General features: G+C 47.0%; 1 protein-coding gene across 1 annotated transcript in view; it reads right to left on the reverse strand.

Moving 5' to 3' along the window:
• Positions 1–24,031, reverse strand: part of Armc2 (armadillo repeat containing 2) — a 109,361-nt gene that overhangs the window by 18,650 nt on the left and 66,680 nt on the right. The window contains exons 11-12 of the mRNA XM_021205659.2: positions 20,379–20,524; positions 15,297–15,396 (exon numbers count right to left, since the gene is read on the reverse strand). Of these exons, the coding sequence (XP_021061318.1) occupies positions 15,297–15,396; positions 20,379–20,524 (246 nt within the window). The remainder of the gene's footprint in view (positions 1–15,296; positions 15,397–20,378; positions 20,525–24,031) is intronic.

Raw genomic sequence — 24,031 nt, forward strand, 5'->3', positions numbered from 1 at the left:
GACACTGGCTGTGCGCACTCCTGCGCGGACACTGGCTGTGCGCACTCCTGCGCGGACACTGGCTGTGCGCACTCCTGCACAGACAGGGCTATGTGCTCTCCTGTGTGGACAGGGCTATGTGCACTCCCGTGTGAGACACTGGCTGTGCACACTCCCGTATGAGACACTGGTTGTGCGCACTCCTGCACAGACAGGGATGGGGTGGTCTTTCAAAGGTCTTTGTACGCCAATCTCGTGGAGCTTGGTGTTGAGGAGTCAGATGGTGTCAAACGCTTGGCCATTTGTATCCCCCTCGGGCCTTAACTCTACAGTAAGCACAGAACTTTGCTGAGACACCCGAATCCCACTGCACGGTTCCTTCAAGCAACTCCCAGTGCAGAAAGGCCCTCCCTAGGCTCTCAAAGAAAGGAGCTGAGGAGACAAACCTCCAACACCCAGGCCAGGGGGCAAGAGGAAGGCAGGATTCCCAAGAACTCAGTTCCTTGATAGAAAATTCTGCTTTCTATTTTCCAAGCCAGTAATTGCTGCAAACTTTGATATGCCTTCTGACTGACGCTGTACAAGCTCTCTCTCTGTAAAGACCAATACTGACCGTAGCAGTAGCCTAAGCAACCAACACATGGACCTTCAGATGTGCTGGCAGGGGTCCAAAATGTTCTAGGCAGGCCCCTCTCTGCTCTGTTAACCAACCATGACCAAAAGCAACTTGGGAAAGAAAGGGTTTCTTTGGCTTCCACTTCCACTTCAGGGTCTATCGGTCTATCGGTGAGGGGGGTCAGGGCAGGGCCTGGAGGCAGGGACTGAAGCAGAGGCCATGGGGGAGGGCTGCTTAAAGACATGCTCTCAGGCTAATGTTCCGCCACTTTTCTTAAACCTCCCAGGAACAGCAGCCCAAGAGTGGCCCCACCCACAGTGGGCTGGGCCGTCCCACACCAATCATCAACTAAGAAAAAAGCAGCCCTGTCTGAGGGAGGCAGCACCTCAGCTGAGGTTCACGCTTGGGGTCAAGTTGACCGAAATACAGAACTAACCTGCCCACAGGCTTAAAAGACACACACAAACCAAGTCACTAAACATGAAAACTTCCATTGTTGCCATCTGAACAAAGCTGTTCCTGCTCTCATCCTAGAGGGCAAGCTCCTACTCCGTTTAGCATCCTGTTTTAGTGTTCCCTTGGGGGGGGGGGATCTCCCATCCCTATGGGGAAACATTAAAGAGACAGTGAAGACATCGTAAGTGATCTAAACGCTGTCTGGGGCAGCTAACCAACAGTTAGTCTTGCTCGTCTCTGTCAGGACCAAGCATTTACTCCCCTCTTGGGTTTTGCTCTTTCCCTTCCTAGGTTCCTCCAGCCCAGGTACCTCCTCTACTTCTCACTATTCAGCTTCCAGGAACGTTTATCTCAGAGCCTGTGACTTCATCTGGGCAGACCAAGTGTTGCTTTTTCTAACTCACCCTTGGGTCCTTGACACATCTAAATATCTTTGGTTCTAACATCTATGTGGGGCATGGTGTGACGAAGAAGATTCAGTTTGAAGTGGCTTCAGGAAAGGAAGAGTTAATACTGTCACAATGCCGATCTCCCTGCTGGATGGAAAAGGGAGGGGGTGGTTCCTGGCAGTAGCAGTGCCAACTGAAGGATGGCATGCGAGATCAACAAACGGGGATGACAGATTGTGCCGTTTGCAGCACCCAGCTCCCACCACCTGCTCTCCTCACTGTTTCTGTCCTTTGACTGTGGCGTCTTTTCTTCCCACCTCTTGCAAATATGTTTTCCAGGGAGCCAGGAGCACAAAATAGGCCAAAACAGAAGCAGTCTCGTGGAAGGCTGTTCCTGCACCTGCGCTTGCGTGGCTCAGCTACAGTCCTGAGACTGGAAGCTAGGCAGGGGTCTCTGTGAGACCATGGCCTCATCTGAAGTGGCCTGGGCTCTCATTCCTGCCCTGAAGAGTCTCCCCCACCGCGGAACCAGAGCTGCACAGAGGTTACCTACTGCCGCCCAGGCCAACCCACCCAAGTATACAAAGTACCTCTTCGCTAACAAGACAGATCCCATAAGCTCTTACAGAGAACATCACAAGAAAGCCCGGGTAATGCCACTCACCTTTCATCCCAGCACTTGGGAGGCAGAGGCAGGAGGATCTCAGAGTTCAGGGCCAGCCTGCTCTACAGAGTGAGCTCCAGGAGAGCCAAAGCTACAAGTGAGACCTTATCTCGAAAAACAACAAAGTATGCCACAAATAACAAATGATCAGGTTCACAGACCCACAATCTCTGTTCCTTCAACACATTGCTCTCCACCCCTCACTCTTCCCCAGTCCCTGAGAGCAGCCCTCCACTCTCAGTATTTTTTTTAAACCAACACATCGGTGCACACTCACACAATGACATGGTTTTGAAATAACAAAATGAAAAGGAATCTGGAGAGGCCTTCAGTATCCCTGAGAAGGCAGTCTAGAGTAACCAGTTCATATGGACTTCCTAGTTTTGCTGAAAATGGAATGAATTATCAGCAGCTATAGCCAACCAGAACACAGACCAGCAGCACACTCCCGTAAGAGGCCCACGTCCTCCTGCTGTCAGCATGGCACGCCCTAACTGACATGCACTTTGCTAAGACATTATGGGGCCCCACATAAGCGGCTTTAACTATGGCAGGACACAGAAGAGGACGCTGTTGTACAGAACGGTCTGTGACCAGCTCCAGGGCATCAGCAGCAGCAGTAGCTACTATGGGAGCTACCTTCTTCCATCTGGGAGATATTGGCCTAAAGCCAACAAGAGATTGCCACCCCCACTCTGACGTACGGAAAATCCGAGGCTTCTGGAGACTGAAGGACATGGTGAGGGACACTCAGGGCCTGCATAAGGACTTCTGAGCATGCTGATACACTTCAACACCTCATTCCCAACTACCCTCAACCTCCAATGTCCCACAGACTTGAGGCATTTTTCAGGGGTGGGAGTCTAAGACAGGGTCTCTCCACATAGCCCTGGCTGGCTGCAAACTCACAGAGATCTGCCTGTTTCTGCCTTCTGAGTACTGGGATTAAAGGCCCGCACCAGGCACGTTTGACCCTTCACCAACCTCTCAAACTGGTTGCCTCCCTTCTCTTGTGAAAGGCGCCCCTGGTGGCCTGTCTGTGTACTGCAGGAAGAGACTTGGAATCTTCATCTTAGGAGCATCCACTGCCTGTTCCCTCACCCTGAAGGAGCATCCAATTCAGCCATCTGCCCTGTGTGACTGACAATGAGCGCTTTAACCTCACAATGCTCCCCACCCACAGGCCGCCAGAGTGAGCACATGACTCTCACAGGGCACCCTAAAATAGTCCCCGTGCATGATGCTGACCACAGGCAAAGGACTGATGTCAAGCTGTCACAGAGGGAATAAACTACATTCCACAGACTCCTCGTACTTAGGAGACAACTCCTACTCAGCCTAGGAAAGCATTTTAGAAGGACCTTTAAGAATTAAGTTAAAGAGGGAAAAATGAATTGAAAATTTGACACTCCCCATGCCCTTAACCAGAGAATTAATCAAAATACCCTGTTTTAAACTGGCTAAAACTGCCTGCATCTTAGAGTTGAGTGAGGATCTCCAGTTTGCTTTATTCGACTTTTCACTTTAAATGTAACCTAAACATTATTTGAGTTTACAGGTGGCTGAAGAATAAAAGTCACCAAGGGCAGGCTGCAGACTCCTGAGAAAATGCTCATTTACCTATCCTATCAGCACTGTCGGCGGGTTGACAGTTGGCCTGAGAGTGAGTATATATATGTCAGACCAGTCAGAGACCACAGACTCAAAACCGCAGACCTAAGCAGACCATTCTGAGGGCAGAGATGACCACCCACCCACCCACCCAATCAGCAATTATTCCCTGAGTACCCACACTCCACGCCTCTGAATGTGACTGCCACTCAAAACCACCAGGGCAACAGTTAGATTTTTACTGCGATGGGTTCTTTTTTAAGGCACAGACATGAAGGCATTTGGGCTCTGTGCTGAGTGGGGGAAGGGCCGGTTCCACAAGGACAAAAAACAGTGGGAGCTGGAGAGAATGAACAAGCTTCGGCCCACTGAGCCTGCCCGGTCAGGGGTGCAGAATGAGGGCAAGGCTGAACAAGGAGCTCGCTCAGCCAAAGGCTCTCGCTCACTGGCCCAGCACCCTGGGAATGTGCCTGCAGAGAGGCTGGGAAGGCAGCCAGAGGGCACACTCCTGCCAGGGAGGAGGCAGAGAGCCAGTGGAAGCAAGTTACCACACAAAAGACACCAGGGCAAGGGGGTGGAGGGCTCTTCCTAACCAATCCAGCACAGTTGCTAAGAGGATGTGAGGGAGGGAGGGCAGTACACCCTCTGCTTGCAGCCCCATCTCCAGCCTTTCCAGGTCTCTCTTCCTGCAACAGGATGTCCAAACCAAGGCGAAGCTGCTGCATGCCTGGCTGGAGGGATCGCTCGCCCTCCGGGTCTGAGTGGAACTACGTGGAGGCTGACTTTAAAAGTACAGCACAGGAAGGGCCAGTCTGGTGATTCCGGACCCTGTCTGCCAAGCTTTGCCTGTCATCCCGCATCTAGTAGGTCTGTTTAGAAAAGAAGAAAGAAAGAAATTTGCCCTGCCCCAAAGTGGGAGAGCTGGAGAGGCGGAGGAGGAGGATCCGTGGTGATGGGGCAGCTAATGTAGATAAGGATTGTTCTTTGTGAACTTCATGTGACCTTTGTAAAAGGCTGCCCCTTACATAAGTCTTATTTCGGGCGTTTTCTACCAGAGTTCTTGCCCAGTAGATATTTACAGAAGAGATGGGAAAATCCCTTTATGTTCTTCCAAAATTCAAACCCACACACACTGTGATGGGCTTCTAAATGTGGTGGCGCTGACATCAGAGGCACCTCAGAAGCCAGCCCCACTTTTTGCTCCTTCTCCCTTATTAAGCCCATCTGTTTGCACATTTGGTTTGTACCAAATGCAATTTACACCATAAAGCAGACAATATGTGCCTACTGCTTAAATGAGATCTACCATTTAATTGGATCTTGATAGGAATTCTTACCTAAACTGGGAAGTGTGGCTTTGAATCGAGTTGATGGCAACTGTTTTCTGTCTCAGTTTTGTGCCCATTGAGACCTGAGCTACCGATTGTCTTGGCACTTGGACATAAGTTGAGAGCTCACTTGTTGCCCCTGTGGAAGTCTATTCTGAAAGTTTCTGTCGAGCCCCACCCCTACCCCTGCCCACACCCCCAGAGAAATACCATATGCAAACTCAGCTCACTTCACCCAGGGCTGGGAGTAACATGTGTTGTCAACAGAAATAACACACCACTCTCAAACATGTCTGCTGCAAACTTACGAAGTTCAGATGTGGGTACACACACATCTACACACATCTGTGCTCTTTCAAAGGGAAACATCTACAGGAACATTGGATCGTTTTAGTGACATTTAATGCGCTTGTCTCACGCAACAAATCAAGAGCTGGGGGCTTGGCTAGCTAACTGTGGTCCATGAGACCTCCCCTGGGCAGGTCGTTCTGAAGGTCCCAAGGTTCCCAACTCATTCCTCCCTCATGGGCTACTCTGATCGGTGCTGTATGCCTGCCAAGGATGGCAGCTGGTCCCAGGACAACTTGTTTTGACAAAAGTCTGGCAGAGAACACTGGGAGAAGAGTCCTAACACAGCATAACATAACATCTTGTTTTCCCTAAGAAACTGTCTCTGTAGCTAGGGAGAGCTCAGTGGGAGAGCACATGTTTAATGTGACACCAACCCCCCTCCGCCTCCACGGGCACACACTTACACACACACACACACACACACACACACACAGAGAGAGAGAGAGAGAGAGAGAGAGAGAGAGACAGAGACAGAGACAGAGACAGAGACAGAGACAGAAACAGAGAGCAAACAGGTCAAAAATTGTCAGCTGCGCATGCAAAAGCTAAGGAGGCAGCCCAACATTCACTGGAGAAGCTCATGGCTGGTCTTGGCTGGTCTTGGCTGGTCTTGCCAGTCGCTCCCTTCTTTAACATGCTCACCCTATGTCAGGGTGACCTGAGTTAGCACTTGAGACCCCTGGAGGTTCATCTCAAAGTTACTTCATACACACTGAAGGATGCATCTCAGGGAACCACCTCATTTGTGCTACAGGTTCTTCCAGCTGCTTCTCAGCACAAGCTCGGGCAGGAGTTTCTTAGAAACGGGCTCTCGGGTCCCAGCCCAGACCTCAGCCAGAACCAGCCAGGGTGAGGCCCAGCAACCTGCATCCCCAAAGCTTCCTGAGAGATTCATTCCAACAACGAGGCCAGTGTGGACCCTGGGATTGAACCGAGACACCTCTGCTGTCTTTTTTATTGAATGGCTTTACAAAAACACACGAAGTCACATTCCTCCTGGGTGACCCTCACAGCGAGATGTGTAGAGATTAACAGTGAAGGCCTCCTACCCACATGTTCACTTTCAGCACACTCAGAGAGGCCCGATCTAAATGCTCAAGTCCCACTTAACAGCCGAAAGGGTAGCGATAGGTCAGGTGCTCGCTTCGGGTACTCGCTCATGTAATTTCTCTCTTTTTTTCCCCTTTAACAAAACCAACAGCAGATGGGGAAGAGATATTTCACATCTCCCATCAGCAGTGAGCCCAGTACAGGATTTCCCCCTCAGCATGCTGTGGAAGTCACTGGCCACAGCTTCCTGTGGAGCACCCTGCCCCCGATAACATCGCTTTGTGTGTGGGGAGTGGGGGCAGGGTGTAGGTGACATTTGCCAGTATGGAACTTTTTTGTTTTGTTTTGTTTGAGCGGGGGCTCATGTAGCCCAGGCTAGCATCTAACTCATGGTTCCCCCTGCCTCAGCTTCCTCAGAGCCAGGACTAGAGGTATATGCTTTCAGTTTTAGAATCTACAGTCTTGAAAATCACAACAGGCTCGCACTAGTAAGCCCAGCACGAATAGAATTGGTCAGTGCCAGCCTGGTGGGTTCCATGATAGCCTAGGTTTCATAGCAAGATCACGTGACCAAGAGAGAGAGAGAGAGAGAGAGAGAAAGGGGGGGGGAGAGGGAGAGAGGGAGGGAGGGAAGAAGAAAGAGAGAGAAAGAGAGATGATAGACTGATTTAAAAACACACACAACTATAAATGTCAGTGTGATTTCACGTTATCATGGCTCTTGTCAATGAGCCAGGTTGTCCTCAGCGTGAAGGATGACGCGTCTCCACGTTGCTAAGAGGACACATTGGGCACTCAGGGCAGCCTTCTCTCAGAGGATTAGAAAATGTGTGTGTGCCACAGAGAATACACTCCAGGTGCCAGTCAGAGGTGGACACGTAGACAAGGAGAGGCACGCTAAAGCAGACGCAGACAAGATCGGTCTGACGCTAGCAACTGAACCCAGAACCTTTCGCTGTGCCGCTCGCTGGGCTACTTCCGCAGACCCAGACGGGCGGTCCTCGCCTTACTTTATTCCATATTAGTTTTTAAATTATCTTTATTTTATGTGCATGGGTGTTTTGGCTGCATGCATATCTGTGCACCACTTGTGTGTCTGGTGCCGGCAGAGGCTGGAAGAGGGCATCAACCCTGCGACTGCAGTTACAGTCCTGAGCTGTCATGGGAGTGCCGGACACAGAGCCAGGGTCTCTGCAAGAGCAGTCAGTCCTCTGAATCGCTGAGCCAACCCCTCAACATGATTTTTTATATGCATAATGGTTTCAAAGTTTTCTGGGTCAATAAATGTTAAGTGATAAGTGGTTTACACACATGTACACAAAGACAGTGCACAAAGGTCCATCTTGTAGGTAATGAAAGCTGTCCAGAATTTCAGAGAGACTCTTTTCCATTTAATGCATTCACAAATTTGGATTAGGCCAGATTAACTTTTTTCTCTTTTGTTTTGTTTGTCAAGACAGGGTTTAGACACAGCTTCTCTATGTAGCCCTGGGTGTCCCAGAGCTCTAGACCAGGCTAGCTTCAAACTCAGACCCACCTCCGCCTCCTTGAGAAAAGACACGAGCTACCAGACGCGGCCTGGCTCAGACGATCTCCTAAATGTTCCTAGTATAATCACTAATTTTAAAAAGGTTACACCATATAGAAGGAGTATTTGTACCGTTAACTGTCTCACATGGAGGTAAATTTTTTGGCAGTTCAATTAATCAGACATCTGAATAATTACTGTGAATGCACACACACAACCGTTGGCTTTCTCACCTGCAGAGGGCAGAGCAAACAGCAGGTTTTAAAGGATTTTTAACAAAAAGTACAGTAAATTTCAAAATGATGTACGCTATCTAGTTTCATGTCAACTTGACACAAGTTAGAGTCACCTGAAAGGAGGGAACGCCAATTGAGAAAATGCCTCCACAAGACCCAGCTGTAAAGCATTTTCTTAACTAGTGATTGATGGGGGAAGGCCCCGCCCACTGTGGGTGGGGCCATTCCTGGGCTGCTGATACTGGGTTCTGTAAGAAGGCAGGCTGAGCAAGGCATGGGAAGCAAGCCAGCGAGCAGCACCCCTCCATGGCCTCTGTGAGAGTCCCTGCCCACACAGCTTCTGGTGAAGAACTGTTCTATGGAACTGGGAGTGAAATCAACCCTTTCCTCCCCAAGTGGCTTTTGGTCATGGTCGTTCAGCACAGCATAGGGAGCCTGGCTAAGACATGGGGCATGTGAGGTCGTGATTTTTCTCAAAACTTACTGGCTATGAGCTCAAGCAGCTTTTAAGTTTTATGAACCAACCAGAAAAAGCAATGTTTACACATGTATGTAATCACCATGAGATGGGAATACTGTATAAAAATGATAACACTTCAGGGTACAATGCAGGGTTCTCCCACAGCTCTTGCTGCATTTCATTTGTGGTGCTGGGGATTGAACCCGGGCCTTTCTCACAGCAGGCGAGGGCTCCACCACTTGACCCTCTATCCCGGGCCTCTACTAAACACTTTATTGAGATAGGGTCTCGCTAAGTTGCATGTGCCCTACGGTACAGGCAGGCCCTAACCCTGCAGTCCTCCAGCCTACAGCCCAGGCCAGAGCCATCAGACCCAGCTTTCTAGCCTGGGTTTGTGGTACTCACTGCCACACTGGGTTTTGGGACTGAACTCATCAGTACTCGCTTTTGCGCTTTATTGTTTACAGCATTTTGACTCTGCACACGTAACAAGGACGATGGCCTGTATAAGATTTCATCTTCTGAACCGTACTGTGCTTGGTATTTATTGACAAAGACATCTCTCACTCAGTTATCTGGTCTTTCATTTAAGTTTATGACATAGGTGTTCTGTCACAATGAAGGTCAAAACTGTGTCCCCGAACCACGGTGTTAATTAGAATCTAGAGTCATCTGGGGTCCTTAGAAAGAAAGAAGGGTCCCCTATCCGAATTGGAACCAGGCAGGCTCTGCTGAGCTTCTGAGTCAGAGAATATTAGGCATGTCAGGATGTGTCAAGATGGTGCGGCATAGCTGAAATATGAAATCTGGGTTTCCGGTACTCTCTGAGGTTGACTGGGTAAAGTCTTTGGAAACACACTCCTCTTCTGGGCTCCTGGGTGGGGTGGGGTGGGGTGGAGGATGGGACTTAGAAACAAACAAAATGTCCCTGAGCAAAGGCACTCCAGACCAGCCCAGACCAGTCCCTGTGGCCACACACTCGCTGTTAGGTGTGTACATGAAGAAACTACAAAGCTTTCAAATCTATTTCTGCCAAGCTAATCTTGCAGAAACAGTTCGAACATCTGGGACACAAATAATCACGGGCTGTAGTAATTTTCCTTAAACTGCCATGGGGCGGAGTTCTACTTTGAAGATCAGTTCTAAGTCTCCAAATCCAGGTAAAACTCAGAGGTACAAACGGCTAAACCACTGCAAAGCATATTAGGGTAGGGCGTAGACTCTCTAGGAACTGGCTTATATATTGGGGGCGGGGTGGGGATTTGGACCTGTGCCGATCTGATTTTAAATCTCTCCTTTCTGTTCTGCTGGCTTCGTGGCAGCCCATCAGTGTGAAAAGAGAGGGGCAGACTTCTTAGTATGTTCTCCTCCAAACCAGCAAGAGAACAGCAAGTATTTAAGGAAGACACTTGAATATTAGGAAGAAAAGAGCTTATAACAGTTCACAGACTCCAAACTCATTCTTTCCGTATCAAAAGCCTCCCTTACGTGTCCCGGGAGCCTGTGTCCCGGGAGCTCACCACAATGGGGAAGGCAGCTGCATAAATGGCAGCATTGGGACCACCAGCAAAAGACTGTCCAGGGCTTATGGGAGCTTTGGTCAATGACTTGAGGAAGTATTTGAGATGCTTAATCACTTCCTGGTAGCCTGACCAACTCCCTGCTCTTCTCAAATATTTTGGCTTTGGGGAAAGAATAAATTTGGTATTTTTTCTTACTCAGGAATAAAAAAAAGATAGCTCAAAAGTATAACATTGCAATAGTTAAATAAAAGACATAATAAGGAGTACTTGGAAAAACTTAAACTTCATTTTTACATTTATTTATTTTATTATATATATATTAGTAGACTCACACATATATCACTATAAATGTGCCCAATGTCTGAAGAGGTCAGACGAGGCACTGGATCCCCTGGGCCTGGAGTTATAGATGGCTGTGAGCCTCTACATGGGTACTGGGAATCAAACCTAGGTCCTCTGTAAAAGCAAGTGCTCTTAACCACTGAGCCATTGCTCCAGCCCCACAGGTACTTTTTGAAAAGTTTAAAAACATAAGATAAAAATCGACAATTTAAAAATTATTTCTCTCAGTTGAGTATGGCAGGGGCTCGCCTGTCATCTCAGCACTTAAGAGGTGGAGGCAGAAGAATCAGGAGTTCAAGGTCACCCTGGCAGCCAATCAAGCAGAAGGCCGGCCTGAGGTCTGTGTCTCAAAGCCTGCCCCAACCAACCGCACACTATTTATCTCATTAGTAAGGAAGCCAATATGATAATAAAGTTCTTTCCAGGGGCAATCAAAGAGCTGAGCATTTATAAGCATTTAAAAGGACATTAGTGCAAGGCAGGGTAGTACACACTTCTAGTCCAAGCACTCAGGAGGTGAAATAAAAGAACCAGGAATTCAGAGCCACCCTTGGCTACACAGAAAATTCAAGGCCAGCCTGGGTTATACAATATCCTATCTCAAAAAATAAAATAAAATAAAATAAATAATAAAAAACAAGAATGTCAGAATAAGATTTAGGGGTCAGATACTGGGGTAGTTTGGATGAGTTTTAATACTCGGCCCCCAGTTGGAAGAACTGTTTGGGAAGGATTAGGAGGTATGGCCTTGTTGGAGAAGGTGTGTCATTATGCCTTCAAGCTGCCATGATGGGCTCTCTAACTCCCTGAAATGTGAGCCCAATGCATTCTTTTAGAAGTTGTCTTTTAAAAAGTAACTGAAATACCTCAGGCTAGGAGTTTACAAGGTAATGTTACCGTAACTCTTGAAGAGATCCTATCTTGTCATCTGCATGCTAATGTGCAACTTCGCAATGTCTAGGCTTCCATCAAATAGTCACTGGCATATTAAAACACTGGCCACTCTCCTAATGCTGCGGTTTCTCCCTCTTGTATCTTACCGGTGAGCTTTCCTTAGGTAAGAACAGTTCACGCACAGCATAACACGCAAGCAGGGAAGCACAGCGCACCGTGGATTTTCACTTTTAACTCTGGGGAATGTCAGTTCTTTGCCTTGAGGAAGGGGATGAAGGGACAGCCATGGGATACTCGAGGGTGGGGTGGAGAGCAACAGGTCTGCAGCTTTAATGTCATCTTCACAGGGAAGGGCTCAGAGCTTTGTTAGCCGGGGCACGAGCAGTGCCATTTCTGGGGTCCGGCTATGTCACACTTCAGCTGTTTGTTCCACATAGGTACAATGTGTTTCCTCTTGTCACCTGGCACATAGGTACAACAGTGTTTCCTCTTGTCACCTGGACTTCTTGCTGGATGGAGTCCAGGGTCAAGTCATTGTTCCTCCTGAATTCAGACTGTTTTCAACATGTCTGCCTTTCTGCAGGAAATCGCAGTTCTATTGGGGACCTTATCATAAGCCCCCCTTTGTCCTTCCTGGAGCCGTACAGCAAAATACAGGGCCTGGTTCTGAACAGCGTGGACCAGGCTCAGGAAGGCATTCCCTAAATCTCTGCCCCTGCCCCCATCTCTGTTCTCTAGTGTGTGGGGAAGGCTGTAGCTTTGTGTACCCGAAGTGTACGCGCGGTGGCACACGGCCTGCTAGGTTGTGATGCTGATCTACTGGAGAGTGTGCTTCCTTGACTTAGTGTGAGAGCCCCTGGGAGCCCTGGTCAGTCAGTTCACAGCCAGTGCTGCGGCTATCCTTGGAGCGGCCAGACATTTTACCAACAATCTCTTTCTTCAGGTCTGGCTTGTATGTTTGCTTGTCGCATCGTTCAGTTTCCTGCAGCTCCAGCTTGACTCTTGGGCTGGTGGGTCTTTCATGGAGGCCCTTAGCTCCATCCTGAAGCACCATCCTGAAGACCATCTCCAGGAGACTGCCCAAGGCTGACTTCAGCAGTGATGGAAGGCCTTTATGCCCTCTCTGATATCTCATCTCTGTGCTTGGCTGGTGTGGTGGTTTGAATATGCTTGGCCCTACGTAGTCCTGAGTGGCACTGTTAGGAGGTGCGGTCTTGTTGGAGGAAGTGTGTCACTGTGAGGGTGGGCTTTGAGACCCTCATCCTAGCTGCCTGAAAAACAATCTTCTCCCATAGACCGTCAGATGAAGATGTAGAACTCTCAGCTCCTCCTGCACCATGCCTGCCTGGATGCTGCCATGCTCCCACCTTGATGACAATGGACTGAATCTCTGAAACTATAGGCCAGCCCCAATTAAATGTTGTCCTTATAAGAGTTGCCTTGGTCATGGTGTCTGTTCACAGCAGTAAAACCCTAACCAAGACATCTGGCCTAGTAAACAACATCAACAACGGACCCCATCCACACGTCTGGTCTTCGTGGCCATTTTGATATTCACAGCGCTCTACTCTGAATCAAAGAGCCTGCTATTTTATAGTTTGTTTTTCTTTTGAGTTTGAGACAGGATTTCACATAGCCCGGCCTGGTCTCAGACTCCCGATTCTCCTGCAAGTACTGAGACGGCCAAGTTTATTTAATATTTCATTATTAAAGCTGCTTTTACTCAGTGTGACTGTGAGATTCCTCGGCTAACTTCAAGCACATGATCATAAGAGGGCAGGTGGGGCTATCAGAGGCAGACACAGAGACTAAGAGGCAGCCTACGGGTGACCCAGGTGGTTAAGATGCCATCCTGGGGGGGACGCAGGCCTCCTAGGGACACTTAGAATAATGACAAGTCACTGAAGACATCTAAGATGCAAAGGACATGGGCAATACATTTGAATATGATTTTCTCCACAGTAATTAAGGAATAAATTAAGCATTTCTTTGATGGTTCTATTTGCAAGATGCTCTGACCTCCACAGGCACATGTCTCTCTCCCCCAAAACACAGCCCTCCCCAAGGCAAATGAAAAAAAATATCCAAGAAAGCAAGGTTTATCCTTGGGTTAATTCACTGTCCAAAGATTATGGTTAGACTACAAAGATAAAGTTGAGTTTACAAAACCTAAATTAGGCAATGCTTGATGGACAAGTGAAGAGCCTGTGGTGAACACCTGAAAGCTGATTAAGCAAGACCATGTGCTGTCTGACCTGAGGAATTCTCCAAGTTTAAAGGATAGGGTGTGTAGAAAACCCAAAGCACCCACGTGAAGGCCTCTATGGCCTAGGTACTCAGGGGAAGGCTCATGTAGTGCTATGCACGGTGACGCTCATGCAGTGCCGTGCGCGGTGACCCTCATGCAGTGCTGTGCATGGTGACGCTCATGTAGTGTCGTGCACGGAGACACTCATGCAGTGCTGTGCATGGTGATATTCATGTAGTGCTTTGCATGGTGATACCCACTTGGGGAGCTGAGGCAGGTGCACCTCAAGGACAGGTCACCTGGCTTATATATGGAGTTCAAGGCCAGCCTGGGCTACACAGCAAGGCTCTGTCGACCTCTGTCCTTGGTTTCCTGTCTCCTTAGATTTCACCCTATTACTCTCATATGTGTACACACAATTAAAGTAAAAAAATTGTCGGTCAGTTTTTAACGTAAGTTACCAGGGCTTTTAGCTAGGTCTCTTTTTGCTAAGGTAAGAGAATGACAGAAGTTTCTCCACCACTAAAAGAACAATAATACATGGCTAAAATAATGTAAGCTGACAAATGAAGACATTTTCAGCAGAAGTACTGACCTAGAAAAATTAGATTCAGTTCTATTTAAACTGCCAAACTTGATCTGACTTCAACCCCTGGGTCCCATGTGGTAGAAAGAGGGATCCAACTGATAGAGTTGTCCTCTCATCTCCACAAATATGCCAATGTGTGTGTGTGTGTGTGTGTGTGTGTGTGTGTATAATTTTACAATGTAAACAACACATTACACATTTTTTTCTGATCCATTAAAGCTACGTCATTTCATAAATACTTTATCTCGAGGGTAGGAGAGAGAGCTCCGCAGTTAAGAGCACTTGCTGCTCTTGCAGAGGACCCAGGTTCAGTTCCCAGGACCCAAATCAGGCAGATCACAACTGTCTGTAACTCTAGTTCCAGGGATCCAATACCTCTGGGGTCCCTGCCTGTATGTGGTACACAGACAGATACTCAGGCACATATATATTACACAGAGAGATAAATAGATAGATGTATACATATATAAATATATAGATGATAGTAGATAGATAATTCTTCCAAAACTTTAACTTGAAATCCCATAGTCTAAAATACAACATGCTCAAAGAATTACTGAATTTAAAGGCTAAAAGAATCTTCAAAGTATATCTCATGTAGATGGTTTCTTTTGCATGTTAAATCCCCATGGTTCTTGTTAAAATGCAGAAAGACAGGCTACACTCTGCCCCTCTGACTCCATAAACCCGAGGTGAAGTTCAGTGGGGGCTTCTACTGAAGTAGCCAGTGTACTTCATGTGCACCCCAGGAAAACTCATGTAGGCAGTCTGTAAATCCCCAGGAAGAACAGAACTCCTACAGTGTACCCCTAAATCAGGAACCTCTCCAAAGAACCCCGTTTCTGCCTCCGATTATTCTCTGTTCAATTCTTGCAGGTAGTCACTGCACCCTGGGGCCATTAAACCACGAATGGAAGGGAGCCTCTAGTAGGAACCAAAACATTAAAAAGATAAACTCACTTAACATCGGCGTCTACAAGTCCACCAGTGCGCTGACACTGAAGACACCAAACAGAGGCATGCATGACTGACCTGGTTCTTCTGGTATCTGTTCAACAGACTTAGAAACAAGGCGTAACATCTGGAATAGCTGGCCAGGGCCGCACAGCAGTCACGGTAAGAGGTTAGTTTGCTGTGGGAAATGCCAAGTGGGAGAGTCAGAACAAATGCTACAATTTTTAAAAATTTAAGTGCACATAGTATCACTGTAAATGCAGACAATGCAAATTCAGGAAAAGAAGTCCAGAAATCCAGAGAAAATGCAAAGAGGCTTGCTATCTGCTCTGGACTCTAAGAGGACAGAGCAAGGGCGGGCGTTTTTAAAGTCCCCTCCTCGGTGGTGAACACATGGCTGGCAGGAATGAGGCCCTGCGTTTGCTTTCCAGAAGGAGGCAGAACACTGAAGACTGCAGAGTGCTGTCCCCCTTGCTTTCTGTTCCTGTGATACATGCTGTGACCTTATAGCTTACAGTCCGTCCCGAAGGGAAGCCAAGGCAGAAACTAAAGTGGAGACCACGGAGGAACGCTGCTCGCTAGCTTGTTTGGCTGTAGTGTGCTCAGCTTGTCATCTTATACAGCCCTGAACCAGCTGCCTAATAGTGGCCGCCCCCGCCCCCAGTCCCACAGTGGGCTGGGCCATCTACCATCAATCACTCACCGAGAAAATGTCTCACAGACTTGTCTATAGGCAATCGTATGGAGGTGATATTAAGGCTCCCTCTTTCCAGTTGACTGACTCTAGATTTGTTTCAAATTGACAAAAAAAACTACATAGGATGTTCTAAATGGAAGCTCAGAAATTGCTGCAGTACCTGTTTGGATAACCACCCCATCAGAGGTAGGTATAAAAACCAAGCAACCCTTAGGACAAGCAGTGTTGAAAGTGTTTCATGAGCAGCGAGCAAACCCCAAAGCCAATACTGAAAAGCTCATGACAAACAGGAACCTTTCATAAGTTACAGGTCAATAGGCAGACATGACTACTGTCCTACTGTGAGTTTCAGCATATCTTCACAGCACCGAAGCCTTCTCTGGTCACCATGCAGCAGACCACGGCTGGTGCCCAACTACAATGGCAGCACTTGGGGTCTAAGAATTACAGGGGCTTGAAGTTGGGAATTGGGAAACTAGCCTATACAACACAGGAAGACCAAGCGTGTGTGTTTGGAATTGATTCTTTCCTCTACATTTAGATCCTCAGAATTGAACTCCAGTTGTTAGATTTGGTGACAAGTGGCTTTATTTACCAAGCCATCTCACCAGCCTGTTTCTTCTTTGAAACTGAGTTGCATGTAGCACAGGCTGGTCTCAGACTTACTATGTAGCTGAGGATGAACTTGAACTCCTGATTTTCCTGTTTCTACCTCGAAAGGGCTGGGATGAGCCACACTCCCAGCTTAAAAGATATTAATATATTTCCCACATACTATAAAACTTTTAAAAATATGAAACTTACATTTCAAATAACCTAGAAAATCTAAAAACACATCTGAATACAAACAAATACTGCAAATTACAATTTGTAGGATACAGTTAAAGCAGCATTTAGAGGAAAATGAATAGCCTTAACAAGATCAAAAAGAAGATGACTTCCTAACTAAAACAGGTAGAAGCAAAACACAGCATCTTCAGGGAGAGTACGAGGGGTTAGGAAGGAGGAGCAGGAAGAGTAAGGTAGGAAACACGCAATGAACTGTATCAATACATCTACTGATTCTTTGCAAAAAACCCAATGACTGGGGACTGGAGAGATGGCTCAGCAGTTGAGAGCACTGGCTGCTCTGGCAGAGGACCCAGGCTTAGTTGCCAGCACCCACATGGTGACTCAGCCTATGACTCCAGCTCCAGTCGATGAAGGAGTCTCTAACGGACCTCTGAGGGCACATGCATACATGCACATGGTACACATGTACACATACATACAAACACTTATAAGTATTCATAAAACAAAATAAATATTTTTTTAAAAAAGACTGTCAAACCTTTGGCAAGACTGATCAAGGAAAATTTTTAAAGTTACTAAAAATCAAATCAAACATGAACAGTAATCTTAATAACAAGAAGGGCCACGTAACATGGGAGGAAAAAAGTATGCGCTCTGGAGTCAGAGTGCCTGGCTTGACCCACAGCTCTGCGGCCTGCTCTGATGTTGGGAAAACGACTGCAGTTCCCCCGTGCCTCAGTTTCCCCCTTTGTCAGATGAAGATGATAGTAAAGGGACCCATTTGGTTAGTACTTAGACGACTGCCCAGCACACACTAAGTACAGTACAAGTATTTGCAAATAAGTAAAATAAATAAAGCTGTATCATTGGAGACAAAACTGATTAAAACCAACATTGGTTGGTTGAAGAACTAGAAATGGAACCTAGGGGCTCTCACAAGGTAGGCAAGCACTCTACTGCAGAGTTACCGCCATGCCATACTGATTTATTTTTGGAAACAGGGTTTTACTATGTACTCCAAGCTGGACTCAAACTATTGATCTTTGTGCCTCAGCCCCCTGAAAGCTTGGGTGGAACCACCTAATGTTGCTTGAAAGCATTAGGGGGAAAAATGAAGTCTCATAAGAATCAAATGGACTGAAGCTGAACGGAGTGGGAACCCAGACAGTATACACAGCTATTAAACAAACGACTCAGCTAGCCATGGTGGCCAGTACCGGTAGTCTTGGCTACTCAGTAGGCAGAGGAAGGAGGACCCTCTGAGCTCAGTGGTCTGGGATCAGCCTTGGCCATACAGTGAGACTGACTCCAGGGTGGGGAGTGGGTGTGGGGAGACAGAGGGAGAGAAGGGACTGTTAACTAATTGAATCTGTAGCCATTATCCACGAACTTTGATTACATTTTTCCCACTCACTTTATGATGACGCTATATACTTGAAACTGAAAACACAAAAATAATATGGCAAAGAAAAAGGCAAGGTCAATGTAAGTCACATACTGGTCAGAAAAATCAGAAACAATGTATTAGTTAACTAAATTCAACGATGCATAATAGCTCTCAGGAGGCCGTGGGAGATACCTAGGTCTCTGTGAGTTAGCGGCCAGCATGATCTAGGCTTTGAGATCTTGTTTCCAAAGGGCAGGGAGGGGGAGCCTATACTACTTATTTCAGCTGGTGAAACCACACGATAATCTTTAAAGTTAGAAGAAATTAGCTAGTGCTCACCAGCTTTTTATTAAGAGTCCCAAGCAATGAAATAAAGATGGGAGCTAGTCATGGTGGCTCAGACAACACTGGGAGCCTGAGGTGGGATTGCCAGGAAGGAGTTCAAGGCCAGCCTGGACTATGGGAGTGAAACTATCTTGACATATTAAATTTAAACTAATTCAATTTAAATTCTTAAAAGAGGTAGGGGAAGAACTGTATTATTTTTGACAGAAGCAAAATAATCATTCTCATTTGTGGACAATATAAGAGAATCTATAGACAGACAAACATAATGCTCACCAGATTCCCGAATATAAAATTAGTAGGTAAATATTGCCTGTATTTATAGTCATCAGTATAGTGTATGAGGAAGTAACTTATTTCTATAAACCTAAGAATAAATCTCGAAAGGGTGTGAAATCCTTATGGAGATATCTATACAATTGTATTAAAGGACATTTTTAAAAAAGCTAGGTGAGGTGGCACTTACTCTTAGCACTTAGAAGGCTAAGGCAACAAAGTAAGACAATGATGTATGAGAGAGAGAGAGAGAGAGAGAGAGAGAGAGAGAGAGAGAGAGAGAGAGAGAGAGAGAGAGAGAAGGCAACAAAGTAAGACAACAAAGTAAGAGAGAGACAGAGAGAGACAGAGACAGAGAGAGGGAGGAGGGGGATCATCCTGCAGAATTGTTGGCCAAGCACACAGAAGAAAATCTGAAAGTGTGACTCTGAAGGCATTGCTGGAATTTATCAGCACCTGGCTACTGTCAAACAACCTAGATTCAAATGGTGATCAAATGTGGGTCGGAGAAAGTGCAAAGGTGACTAGTGAATGTGTGAGTCTGAGTTCCAACGGGCACATGAATCTAAGAGTGCAATGCTGGAATTGAGCGGCCCAGGCCAGCCCCACAGACAGACACCCACAGTCTACAGGTCTCTAGGCGCCAGCACAGCTCACCTGGAGGAGTGAGTTGACATCAAAAGGGTACTTACTGGTCACCGTTCTTGCTCCCCAAACCCTTTCCTGCCTAGGGCCTGGGAAGCAGAGAGCCTAGCTGCAGGCCAGTACTGTCCTTAGGATGTATAAAAGAGAGCCTGCTTCTGCCATGTGGGCTCTTATACATTCCTCTCTTCAGAGCCCCCACCATGCTGCCTGTCTGTCTTTCCATGGCACTAATGTCACCTAATGGACTCCATACTCCAACAGCCCATTTCAGTGGCTCCCTTGAACCATCACAAAACTTTCAAAAATAACAACTACAAACTAAACCACACCAGGCTTGGATCAGAATTAAAGCACCTAGTATTTCCAGTATGACAAAAAGTTTGATGCGTTTTGTGGTACATAATTCTCTATCGAGGGGTGACGGAGACAGTTCACAGCCCTCCTGAGTGTTAAGTGACCCACCATCAATAAGCTTAGAGTTGCATCAGACTCACAAGAAATCAGCCTGAATCGGGGCTTTTAAACTGCATTCAAGATGTGCTCTGTAGATGAAAAGGAACCAGTCCTTTCCAGTCGTGCGCAGATACGAGAGAGAACTCAGTCGTGCGCAGATACGAGAGAGAACTCAGAACAGACATAGCACCTGCTCAGCTTGCTTTTCTTTGTGTGAAAAAAAAAAAACCAAAAAAACAAAAACTAAGAACAGCACTCCTTAGGAAAGGCTTTATTGGGCTTATGGTTCCGCATTACTGTCCCCTTCACTGAAGGAAAGAAGGGAAGTCAGATTCTCAGAGAGGAACCTGGAGGCAGACCTGAACCTTTGGCCCGCATTTATAGCTGGCTCTGCCTGTTTTCCTATAAGCCAGGCCCATCTGCCCAGGAGAGTGGGCGGGCCACCTCTTACTAATCAAGAAAATGCCCCAAAGACATGCCCACAGGCCCATCTGAGGGAGGCACTTTACACCAAGGATGCAAAAACTAAACATTTTAAAATGAGGCATTTTCTTTGTCTACCTACCTAAAGACTCTGGCAATGTTGGTACAGATGTCCTTGTCGTCCATGTGCTGTTCCATCACTGTGCAGAGTTGGGGAAAGGCCCCGAGGTTCAGGAGCTTGCTTCTTGTCAGTGGTGAATCGACCAAGTTTCTCAAGGTAGCGGTTGTCTAGGAGAACATGAGTGCGTGTCATTTTCTTTCTTTCTTTTTTTTTTTTGAAAAGTTAAAAATTCCTTAATTTTTTATTCCTGGTACCACTACCACAATTTACAGGGCAATATACCTGATGTAATGAAAAGAAAAAGAAAAAGACAAAGCTACAACTAAAGCTTAAAATAAGGAAGGGGGAGGGGTCTGTGCCCAGAAGCAAGAGACAAGAACAAAGAAGCCTAAATCAAATGGAAAGAGTGGAGGCAGCTGGGTGTAGTGGCATATGCCTGCAATCCCAGAATAAGGAAGTCGAGAGGAAACAGTTAGGAGTTCAAGGCCAGCCTGAGCTACAAAGGGACTGTCTCAAATGAACCCACACAAAGTGTGTAGATGGAATATTAACATTTTAGGTAGATGATTTACCAGACCCTCAGAGCTAGAGAAATCCTCATCTTTGACTGAGCCTGTCATAAACACAGAGTAACACTGTCATAAACACAGAGTAACACACACGAGAACCTTCCCACTCCAAATTTTTTCAAGCTTTATTATTTTATTAAGAGAGAAATCGTTCGTGCATGCATGCGCGTGCGTGTGCGTCTGTGTGTGTGGAGTACCCGTATGCTATAGCAGTCATATGGAACTCAGAGAACAAGGTGTGGGAGTCAGATCTCTGTTTCCATTACAGGAGCTTCAGGGTTCAGAACTGGCTACCCAGCTTGGTGGCAAGTGCCTTTACCTATGGAGCCATCTCACCAGCCCCTAGATTCTTGTTGTTGTGGCTATTGTTTTGAGACAGGATCCTGTGTAGCCCAGGCTGGCCTCATGCTTGTTATGTAGCCATAGCTGATCTTATCTTCTGCTCCTCCTGCCTCAACCTGCCCAGGCTGGGAGTACAGGCCCAGGCCCCTACATCTGGCTTTGCCCACTTAAATTCTTCCAAGTAGCTGAATAATGAGGAAGCCAGTAGCTATGTAAGACTTTTAGTCTCATATCATTCAAAGAGGGAGATACAACTTCTTACAAAGTTGTCATATATTGTTAACAGTTTTTTTCAAGAGAGCTTTCTTCTTTGAGCTTTGGTCTAAGGATCAAGAAGAGATCAACTTGGTAAGTTTGTAACGGTGGCTTTGTTGTCTAGTAATTTTGTTTTGTTTGCGTGGGGTTTTTTGTTTGTTGTTTGTTTGTTTGTTTGTTTTTGAGGCAGGGTTTCTCTGTGTAGCCCTGGTTGTCCTGGAACTCACTCTGTAGACCAGGATGGCCTCGAACTCACAGAGCTCGACCTGCCTCTGCCTCCCCAGTGCTGGAAGAAAAGGTGTGTGCCACCACTGCCTCATTGTTGTCTAGTGATTTTCATTTTTCAGTGTGATCATTGCCCTTGGGGTTAATGGCAAGGTGCTGGCGACGAGTCTCCCGGTGCCAGCCTGGCTTGGTTTCTCACCCTCCCACAGTACATTTTCCTCATGGTGAGGAGATACTGACTGGTTGTCTTATCATTGTGAGATATGAACTGAGGTGAGCTGAGGCGAGGCAGGGTGAGCTGAGGTGAGGGGAAGGGAGGTGAGCTGAGGGCAGCTGAGGTGAGGAGAGGGGAGCTGAGGTGAGCAAAGGTGAGGCAGGGTGAGCTGAGGTGAGGTGAGCTGAGGTGAGGCAGGGTGAGCTGAGGTGAGGTGAGCTGAGGTGAGGCAGGGTGAGCTGAGGGGAGGGGAGGGGAGCTGAGGTGAGCAAAGGTGAGGCAGGGTGAGTTGAGGTGAGGTGAGCTGAGGCGAGGGGAAGGGAGCTGAAGGGAGCTAAGATTAGATATGTGGATGCTGATAGTATCCACTGCACAGGATGGACCTGTCCCCACCCCCACTGAAGAGTTTCACCCATGGGTGCAGAGGAGGAAGCATGGGCCCGTGAGTTGAATCTCCCCATGAAGTATGATTAGGGCAGTCACTCACGCTGCGCCTTGCCCCTTATATCCTGGTCAGCAGGAATCAAAGCAGGCTTCCTCTGGTTACTTCCTGGGTGCTGGGATGTATGGATTGTCCAGGTGTAGGGATGGTTTGTGTGTGCTGTAGAGCTGTATGTAAGAGTCAAGCATTGCTGTGGGCACAGTACACCTTTCAAAACAACCAATGCCAGCCATACACACCTGAATCTCAGTGCTTGGAGGTGGAGACAGGAGGATCAAGGCTAGCCTGCCTGGGCTAGAAGACCCTCTCGCAGAACACAACCAAACCCAATAAACAACAGAAAAATTAATGAGATGTCAGGCACCCTTGATTAGTTTTTCCTTTGTATCAATGAAGTTAAATATAACTGATTAACATACAACTGATCATGTTGAAATCCAGAAAATTTGCAAATCTTTCAAATGAATGTGTTCAAAGCATTGGTGGTTGACTCCTAAGTTCTTCCTTGAAAGCTCTGACATCACACACATTGGCAGGGAAATAAACTACTTGCACAATGTACAGTGGAGCCTGGCGCTCATGAGCATCTACTAGGCTAAGGCCTGGGTCCTTGTGAGACTAATAGGCCGTGCTGCAACCTTTTAATACAGTTCCTCATGTTGTGGTGGCCCCAACCATAATCATCTTTGTTGCTACTTCATAACTGTAATTTTGCTACTGTTATGAATTGTAATGTTGTCTGTGTTTTCCAATGGCCTCAGGCAGTTCCTGCGAAAGAGTCCTTCAACGGGTCAAGACCCTCAGGTTGGGAACCACTGATCTAAATGCTGGTTCATCCATTTCCCTCCCAAAAGACTGGAGGACCATTACCAGATTGACTCATGTCTTTCCCCAGGGCAGGCAGAGCCCATGGGAGCCAGGAGCACGCGTACTCCAGCTGCCGTGGGAGGACAATTTCAGTCTCACCTTGCCCCCACACTAACCTCCATCTAAAGGGCTCACAATTTTCCTTGGAGCTATTTTTTTCTTATTCAAACCCTAATTTATCCCTCCCCACTCTCTTATCTCTTCTCATTAGAAAAAGCTAAAAGTTTTACAATTCTCCTGTTCCAAACATATTATTTTTGTAAATGGCCCAATCAGTGGCTAGGCATAATGGCTCACACCTGTAATCCCAGCACTCTAGAGACTGAGGCAGGAGGATTGTAAGTTGGCATCAAGATTGGTTACACAATAAGCTAGAGCTAGTCTGGGGTGAAATCCTGTCCTCCAGCCCCCAAAAGGCCCAAAGCAGGAGTGGAGGTGCAAACATTGGAACATCGTATGTCCAGAGGGGTAATATATGCTAGCCTGAGCATTTGCACATGTGTCAACTGTGGCGCTGGCAGAAAGATGCATTAAGCTTATACCCCTGTGTCAAAACTTCTGAGTAACATTCAACATATGACATCCATAGCCTGGAGGCCCAGGCCCACAGATTCTCTCTGTTTTCTGCTTTTTGTCACCTGAAGCCCTGGTGGCTGTGTCCATTTTTCCCAGGTTAAGACTCAGTGGCATGATCTTGTGATCTGGTTATTCTCAAGCACTCAAAAGTGTGCCTCCTGTGACAGAGCCCACGAGGGCTCTC

The sequence above is a fragment of the Mus pahari genome, chromosome 9 (genome assembly GCF_900095145.1).
Source record: "Mus pahari chromosome 9, PAHARI_EIJ_v1.1, whole genome shotgun sequence".
NCBI classification, from domain to species: domain Eukaryota; kingdom Metazoa; phylum Chordata; class Mammalia; order Rodentia; family Muridae; genus Mus; species Mus pahari.